The 9,105-nt window shown below is 36.5% G+C and overlaps 1 protein-coding gene, 1 long non-coding RNA gene and 1 other non-coding gene across 4 annotated transcripts; 2 read left to right on the forward strand and 1 right to left on the reverse strand.

The window, feature by feature from the left end:
* Window positions 1-989: 989 nt before the first annotated feature.
* LOC133734307 (uncharacterized) lies at window positions 990-3,129 on the forward strand. 2 transcript variants are annotated; one of them, XR_009858218.1, is made up of 6 exons: window positions 990-1,106; window positions 1,348-1,466; window positions 1,555-1,735; window positions 1,958-2,039; window positions 2,639-2,836; window positions 3,044-3,129. It is a non-coding gene; the product is annotated as an uncharacterized LOC133734307 (long non-coding RNA). The 2 variants fall into 2 exon arrangements; XR_009858219.1 differs by having other exon boundaries at window positions 1,365-1,466.
* A 963-nt stretch (window positions 3,130-4,092) lies between these two features.
* On the forward strand, window positions 4,093-4,191 carry LOC133734942 (small nucleolar RNA snoR109). Its single transcript, XR_009858687.1, has one exon. It is a non-coding gene; the product is annotated as a small nucleolar RNA snoR109 (small nucleolar RNA).
* Window positions 4,192-4,431: 240 nt separating this feature from the next.
* On the reverse strand, window positions 4,432-6,296 carry LOC133733633 (uncharacterized). Its single transcript, XM_062161279.1, has 2 exons — window positions 5,652-6,296; window positions 4,432-5,188 (listed from the first exon to the last, which is right to left on the reverse strand). Exons 1-2 carry the CDS (start codon window positions 6,088-6,090, stop codon window positions 4,671-4,673), a joined length of 957 nt encoding a protein of 318 aa, XP_062017263.1. The 5' UTR covers window positions 6,091-6,296; the 3' UTR covers window positions 4,432-4,670.
* Window positions 6,297-9,105: the final 2,809 nt, after the last annotated feature.

Raw genomic sequence — 9,105 nt, forward strand, 5'->3', positions numbered from 1 at the left:
TGCCGAATCTAGAAGGTCTAGAGGCTTGACCAATCAGTCATTCAATTAGGAATCAAAGATTGACTTTCAGATAACCAAGAAATCATTGAAGCTAATACTATAGTTCTGTCTTTTAGTAATGTATGAGGGTAGGTGGTGATGGCCTTCGTTCTAGGAATGGGACTCCAAAATTCTAGGCTTCTTCTGAGTGATTCACATGTCTAAGTTGTGAGGCATTTTTCATAGCTGGGATTGATTCCTAGTCTGTCATCTCAAAATTCTTTATTATCTGATATTTCTAGCATCCCTGACTATTACTGCAAGACATATATAAAGACTTCCCTTATTTAATAGTTAATCAGTGATAGGGATTGCTTATATATAAAGCCTTTCCCCAATCAATATTTTATTAGGAAGGCATGTTAGGTTAATAATCAAATTAAGAGTTTTGGCTACTGCAATGAATCAAAGCTCATGCAATTGCAGCTTAAGTTTCCCTCAAAACACAAAGGAGTTGCCTCCCAGAAGTAAACAAACATAGAAAGATTTAAAATTAATTTTTTGATTCAAAACTCTATCTGTTTACTGAAACAGTAAAGCCTTTTAAGAAATGAGTACGTGCAAAATTGATAGGATGAAACTCCGGGTTTGTTTCTTAAATTATTTAGCCTTTAAATTGCCCCATATGTGTGTTTCACTTTTATCCTATCACTTGTGTAGTTGTGCACAGAAACACCATAAAAGTCCAACATCAGAAGCTTCAAATGATAGAAGTTGAGGTAACTATTTGAGAAAGGAGCAAGGGAAACGAAGTAGCAACGCTAATTCGAACAATATTGGATTAGAGGGAGTAAGAAAAGACAAACCAAATGTATTTGATGAAATACAGAAGTGCATTGCAGGAAGCAATTGAAAGAGTTAAGAACTCACAACTTGATTTCCAGTACAACATAATATGACATCAAAACCAGAGTCAAAAGTATTTTGCTAAAAGACAAGTTGACCTTGGTGATTGCTTGGGTAGGAACAAGAGGAGGAGATTTGCAGGATTTTGGTGATTTTTCGGAGGAGGGTTTGGGTTTGTTTTGGTGATCGAGTTTGGGAAAAGGTTTTCAACACAAGAAGAGGTGTGTGTTTGATTTCAGTTAGTTTTGGTTGTGTATAATTGCATGGATATGATGATCGATTAAAATTTTGAGTGTAACGGTTGGTACTTGAATCATTGTGGTTCATTCTGCTGTCATTCTACTTTAAACTACAACAGTATTGGTATTTGATGTTTCATACAGATAGTATGCATAAGTACCAAAAATCAGACATTGATAGAAAACATTGCGCATTAAGATGATATGTTTGAATACTTATCAGGGTATGCTCTGCAGCAGGGAACTGTGATTTCTGACTGGGATAGACTTGGCACACTCAGCGAGCCTTAAGGGTCAAACTATTGTTCCTGCATTTGACAGATAAATGCTGGAATCGACACGGTAGATAGTGAATTACAATTTTTAAAGCCATACTATTTGTTGCTTTCATCGATTTTTAGTTCATTTGTCTAATTGAGAAGGTATGCAGGTTATGGTGCCTTTCACATTTGGAAATTTTGTGGATGATTCAGTATATCTGTTAGAACATGGGCAAATGCTAATGTCCAACATAGATGATGCTATTGAGAGAATACTGAGTGAAGTTTGTTGCTGATCTTTTTAAACACCCCTTTTGTGATAGATCTTTGCTCTACATGGTTGGTTGTAAGGTAAACATATAATCACAATCATCATACCTTATATTCACCTCAGATATTGTAGTAATACCAGTTTTTACGGATATGATTATAATGCAGCTGCATAGGGATCTGGAAAAAAGATAGTTGTCATGAAAAAAATCATATTCAATGATTTCATGTCTACGTTATTATGATCAGTATTGACAATGTAATATCTGATACCATTTTTCATGTTGTATTATATTATGCCAGTTTCCAGTTGTTAGAGGAAGAGAGCATTGAATTCAAGGGATATGGACTTCGTGACAATGCTGTGTAACTCTCTGTTTTTGAGGTAGAACTTTACTAGCCAATATTTGTTAGTTGGTGTCCAATAGCTGATAGTTTTTGAGTTTATCTCTGCATATGTCTTTGCTGAATATAATATGAATTTAGAGGTAATGTCACTCCAATCTAATGTTGCATCAACAATCATGTAAAATTTCACTGCTCAATAAGAAAGTGTCCCTGAGATTGTAAGATCAATAATGGATTGCTCCACAATTAGAATGTTCTGGACTATAGCCTTTTTCTTCTTATTTTGTGTTCCTAATTCTTTGTGCCAGAAGAGCTTTTAATTTCTGGTAACAATATTACACATAAGAAGAAAAAGCATATTACACAATGTAAGTATTTGTTGGTTGGCTAAGCATTCGAGTCTCTAATCTCTCTAAGCATCGCTGATTCTGGTATTTACTAAACACCTAGCCACACATATCCTCATATTTGCTTTACCGCAAGATTGCAATTACATTTAGACTTTGAATTTTTGCGGCAAAATATTAGCACTTAATTGATTCAGTAGCATGCGTTTTTGATTAATGTTGACACTATTTTTGGAAGTTTGTTGACTACTCAGCAGTTGATGACCATGGTTTCTACTGTCTTTGGCAGAATCAGGAAATGGGACTGTGCCTTGGTCGTATCTAGGCGGACCAATCTACTGTTGCAATCAGAGAAACGTTTGGGAAGTTTTATGATGAACTTGAACCTGGTTGTCATTGTTTGCCTTGGTGATTGGGTAGTGCAGTAGCTGGTCATCTCTTTCTACGAGTGCAGCAATTGGATGTTGGCTATGAAACAAAGACCAAGGTTTGTCTTTAATTTCCTTTACACACAAAAGATTGATATAACCTTCTATACACAGATTAAGCACTGCACATGCACTCTAGGTGCATGTCTTAGTTCTCTCACTAATGTAAAGTCTTTTTGTTGTTTCTCTTAATTGTCCGTGTATATATTTGTCCTGTTTTGGTTTAGTTATTTAAGCTGCTTATGGTTGTTTCTTATTTTTCCCAGGTTCATGTGCTTCCTTCCATTTTGGATCTTATCTTGGGTTTCCAGAGCATTTTTCTCAGTTGCATTTCCACTTTGTTTTGTGCTCTCTTCAACTGTAGTTTATTTATTTTATATACAAGAAGAAAAAAAAATGGAACTTAATTTTTTTTTTTTGATTTTGGAGAAATGATGTTCCAAGCAAAAGTGGTGGAAGAAACAAGGAAAAAAACAACCCGCAGCAACGTGCGGGCGTAACAACTAGTGAGTTTGTAATTTGCATGTTAACATTCTTTCCTATGAAGTCAATGAAATTATTTGATAAGAAGGGCATTTAACACAATCTCTACATATATAATTCAGATTGGAGCGAGCTTAGAATTTGAGAAATTTGCATATATATATGCTAGCACAGCAGCAACAATTCCAATTACAAGAATCAAAAAATGTCCCAGATTAAACGAATCCCAGTAAAAACAAAGGCAACAAAGACCTGAAGAAGACGCAGAGAGGTGTAATTTTGTAAAGTGGGTGAGGATAATGGTTGACGTCCAAGCTGATTGCTTTGAGCTCGTTGTTATGGATCTCCTAGCTAACAAGGCAGCATAAAAGGAAGGTTTGATCTCAGTCCATGCTTTTCATGACCTGATGTCAGAATCAGAATCAGTTGCTGAGCTCTCTTCTTCGCCACTAGTGAGGGTGAGAGAAACACAAAGAAGGCATAGAAACACAGCTGCGAAATGACTCGATTGCCCGGCTCGTTTAAGCATGACTGTGCGCTTGGCTAATAACAAGCCACGTAGGTGGGCCCACTTTGGAGCCCACTCCACGATTACTCCTCCCATTATAAATTAGCATGTTAGGGTTTTAGATGGCCAACACATTTTGGGCGCTCTGTTTCTCTTCAGCCGTTTTAGCTCTTCTCACCCCTTTTTCTCTAGTTTCTCAGTTCTATGACTTCATCTATGTTTCTCTAGTTTCTCAGAACTGTTATAGATCCTAATGTGCTTACTAAAGCTACATTGTACCAAGGCAAGGGTTTATAATCAGTACTCTTGCCTTGATTGCCAAAGCGGCTGTAGCTAAATTGATTTACAGAGAGGTTTACTGGCCGCCCGTTGTGAGATTCTAAATCTCTGTCGACGGATCTGCTTACCGAGCTTCTTACATTTCATTTTAGTTTAACTTCCTTTTGATATCTTCTTAATTTGTGTGTGTGTTTATGATGGATGAGTTCATATGAGAAGGGAGAGAGGAGGGAAATTGGCATAGGATTTAGCCTTTTCAAGAGACCCTTCTCAGAAATCAACGTTGTTTCTCTTATTGGGTCACCTTCCAAGCAAACCTGCTTTGATTTCCCAGCTGTTTGCTTATATTGGTGCTTACATGTTGAACATGAAAAAATTTGGTAATGAACTAGGAAAAACAGAGGAATTTTATTCCTTCATTTATTCCAAAAAAATATATATAATGGGTATTTTACACTGATTTTTCTTCAAAAACAAGCAATTTTTACATGGCCTTAAAGCCCAGAACCTAAATCCCATTCCAATGAAACCAAATGACACTCCCAAATAATGTAGCTAAGAAGACAAAAAAGAACCCAAAATTGGGTAATAAGAACAAATGAAGTACTATGCCAGTGATGCAGCTATAATTCCATGCCAATGCCTTTGGGCTGAAAGGCAGCAGTCAAGTTCCCAATTCTCAATCCATTATTGGTAGCAAAACTGTCTCTGCAATAGTAAGACTTCTTGGGCAGAGCCTCGAAGCCGAATGCTCTCTTTGCGCTTAAACTCTCATCGAATTCGAAGGCCTTGGTTGAAGAAGAAACTGCATTTGTGGTGCGCTTGTAGGAACCAAACCACTTGGCTAACATGTACCCATTTCTCCTCCATGGTGGCATGGGCATGTCCACTCTCTTCATGGACTTTTTAATGGCTGTGCACATGATCCGAACAATTTTCTTCAGCTCTTCAACTTCTCCGACGAATATCTGTGGCAGGACATTGTGTAACGATGTGTATCGACTAGTCGGACGGGCGATTTCGAATTCTCCGGTGAAGAATGGCTCGATAATGTAACGAGTTCCGTTGACATTGACATCTACAAATTCGTAGTCCCCTGCTGGAAACTGACTGGATTTTACCCACTTTGATTTGCACAGGCCTGGACGATTTGGACAAATAGAAACATTAGTCGCAAACCTCAGCAATTAACCCGAAAAAGACTTGTGCACGTTGTATATTAGACCAATTAGCTATGTCTTCTATAGACTTCTTTTGATCTGAAGTGAAAACAATCTATGCACATACAACTTGAGTTGGTACGTATGCAATATTGGATATATGGGACTTGGTTACCATTGAGATTCTTCAAAAATTTCTACTTTGCAGACAAAACGAGACCTAAATCTATAATAAACCTCCTATAAGTTCTTAAATTTCATATGAAGTAGCTTATACTATACAATTTGACGAAAATTAACACACTAAAGACTAAATCACTAAATCCTATCCTTCTGGCATTCTAATTCACTTTTTTACCAGATCCCTGGAAACTCTAAATTAACTGAAAATCTGATTAGAGTATATGCTAAATTAGATCAAATTAAGAAGAAAATTGTACTCACCAGCATCAAAACCCTTGTGGCGCAAATGAGCCATCAGCTTCCTCTTAAACTCTCTGTCCAACCTATCCCCAATTACACCGCAAGCATGTTCTACCTCAGCAACAATGTTTTCCTTCACATCATCACCACCTCCATTTTGATCAAGCAGCTGTTCTAGGGTATTCTTGGTCTCCGAATCAGACCAATAACCGCCCTCTAATTCTTCATCCATCTCCAACGAATCCCTCTCGATTTCCTCACCATCATCTCTTGAATCCCCTCCATAATTCCCTCGCTCAATAAAAGACTTGACAAGGTCCGACAAATCAGCAACGCTCTCCGCCGCCGCCGAGTGCTCGCTGCCGCTGCTCTCGCACAGCCTTACCCTCGCCCCCTCGTCGAACGCCGCCGCAACTCTCTGAAACCTCACCGGAATCCTATCTGCTCCCATGTTTTTCATACAACCACAAAACTATCTTGCTTTATGCTTCCTTCTGCTTCTCTGTCAACTTTCAATTTCGCTTTTGGAAGACAATGATTCAAGTGAGGGAGGGAGGGTGTGTGGCTTTATAGGGATATGAGGGAAGGTGTTGTCATATTGTGTTCATGGTGTTTACATAAAAGACAAAGTGTGAGAATGGAGATGATGACATGATGTGATGAAGTATTCTACTTCGCAGAGGCTTCTAATTTATAGGACCTTCAAATTCATTGGGGGGCAGTAGGATTTTGTTGCATGTATGTGGGCTTAATTAGGACCTTCAAATTCATTGGGGGGCAGTAGGATTTTGTTGCATGTATGTGGGCTTAATCACGTTACTGTCTAATGAATTTGGCCTTTTTTACGTCCCTGTTCAGCTTTTTGTTTTTGTTTTTGTTTTTATTTTTGTTTTTGTTTTTGTTTTTATGATACTGGGATTTTGAAGGAGGATATTCCTTGAACGGGTTTAAGCAAGTAATTATTGTTAATTTTTGATAATCGGACCATTAATTTACTGGACTATATATGGATTTTACCGTTTAATTAATTTAATTAATGACTTTTCACATGGATATCGTTGTCTCTTCTAAATTAGTTTACGTAAATTCTTACCACATATTATGTAACGCTAATTATTCTTGACTACCGTATATTTTAAAATGATAATGCAATTTATTAGTTCAAAATCCTACCTCACTATTTTCGATAGTCAGTTTAACTATGGAGGTTTCATCAATAGATGGTAAAATATAATTTTGCGTTGAGTGGTTTATGTTTTATAGTTTAAACTAGTTGTGATATGAACTTCAATAAGTTTCTAGTGAGTGATATTTGTCTTAAAATAGATATGTATGTGCTACTAGATAACATGTTATATTTTCTTATATATGTAATATTCTTGCATCCGTGCTTTGAGCGCGCAATATAAACTTGTTGCATTTCAAAAATTAGACAATAGTAATTGAGTAAAAGAAATTATAAAATTAGATTGCACTAAAAAATTTCTTATGCAATGATTAGTTAATAATAATGTGCTAACTGTACGTACTGTACCAATATATCGATATAAACTTTATATGCTCGTGATTTCGGTAGTTTTGGATTTTCACAATATATTTCATATATGTAATTAGATTTAAGATTAAAGTGATGAAAGTACATACAAAATATGAGAAGATTGTTACATGTTAAGATTAAAAGTATATGAGAGATATCATGAAACTAACGGAATAGCACAAAGTAATTACATATACTTAGCCTTATTATACAACACTAATACATACAAATTAAGATGAAACTTAAAACGACGTAAAATGAAATGTGCATACAAAATACTTTGAACAATGTAACTTATCACTCATTAATGAAAGATTATGCATGTGAAAATGAAATTAAAGAATAGAAACAAAAATGACATTAAACTTGAACATTTTATGTGATAATCGATTGGAAACGGGTCCTATTCATGTTTTATATGTGATGCATAATCAAAAACTTTCATTTCCAATATATATTTACTTTGGGAGTTGTAGCACATTTGATTTGACCCTCTTCAACAGTGTTGACTGACTTGACTCCAATGGTGACATTTTAACTCCATGTTTTTTGTTTTTGGCTGAAATTTTAACTCCATGTTTGGAAACTGGCCCTTCATGACTGTGGCCTTGTGGGTCACTGCATTTTCACACGTGGCGCAGTCAGCAGTCTACTACGTCTGTCTCTGCCATCCTGTTGGATGTGGAAAATAGAAGCGGAAAGCCTGAAACCCCCATTATTGGTGCTTCATATATGTCAAGGTTCAATGAACTTCTATTTGTGTCTACATTCATTGAATCGTAACCTTATCCACTTGTTGTCTTGTTGATGAACAATCGTGATGAACAAACCCCAGGAACGTGATTTACGAAGAAAGTAATTTACAGAATCACATGATTCAGCCGCCAAAGTAAACTCGAGAGGTTTGTTTTTTCTCTATTGAAAATAGGATGTAAACTTGGACTAGGGTAGTTGGCTTTGCCATTCTTATGAAATTGTATCAGAAAATTAACATTCGATTTATCACTTTCAGATGGTTTAATTTGATGGTGTTTTTTTTTTATCCGTTAATGGTTTGATTGTTAAGATAAAATAGGGTAGTAAAATTTACAGCCCTACCTCTCCCAATAAACAGGAGGGTCATTAACTCGATCATTATACGTAATTGCATGCATTGGACAAAAATGATAGTACTGTGCGCAGAACTATCATCAGTCCGTCAATATCATTAATTACCGTTTTTGGTCTGAGAACCCCATTTGGTGCTCATTTGTATAGAGCTTTAGATTATTTGTCTCATTATTGAATTGATGTGTAACATATATTCTATTAGCTCTAATAATATCCAAGCTAGTTAGGTTGTGTATGAGGCCAGTTTTTGGGGGATATACATTATGCAGTGATGATTTATAGAGGTGACCTAATCCTTTGCTATTTTTAGGGGGAGCATATGATAGTGCATTTTTCCTTGAGGACTATCCTATGCACTGAGATGATGATGGATCAACTTTTTTTTACTAAGAACAATTATTTAAATAGCTTCTGAAAAGTGAAAACACCTACTCGTGAAGATGAGGGGTCGTATACTCAGATACCTGGGGATTATTCCTAATAAATATGGCTCGACAAAACTAGCCGTATTCAAGAAACTTTGCTTCTAAATTTAGTCGACCTAAAAAGAAAAAGGGATAATGACCATTTACACAATTTTAGGATAAAAATTGCCCACTTACCCAAACACTCTAAGAGATTGCCCACTTACCCAAACACTCTAAGAGATTGCCCACTTATCTAAACACTCTAAGAGATTATTTCCCTAATACCCAATTAATTCTTTTTTATTTATTTTTGGGACTTTTTTGCCCTCTCATTCTTTCTCACTTAGAGGGAGAAGTCATCAAAGACCTTGCCGGACTCCGGTGACCAGTGGCCGGCCGCCGACTCCGGCGACCGGTGATC

Source organism: Rosa rugosa, chromosome 2, assembly GCF_958449725.1.
Source record: "Rosa rugosa chromosome 2, drRosRugo1.1, whole genome shotgun sequence".
Taxonomy (NCBI): Eukaryota; Viridiplantae; Streptophyta; class Magnoliopsida; order Rosales; family Rosaceae; genus Rosa; species Rosa rugosa.

Excerpts from the sequence above, each read along its gene's own strand:
- LOC133733633 (XM_062161279.1), bottom strand. The coding sequence starts at position 6,090 with ATGAAAAACATGGGAGCAGATAGGATTCCGGTGAGGTTTCAGAGAGTT. Across the intron at positions 5,189-5,651 it reads CCACAAGGGTTTTGATGCTG|GCCTGTGCAAATCAAAGTGG; the intron begins GTGAGTACAATT and ends CAAATCGTCCAG.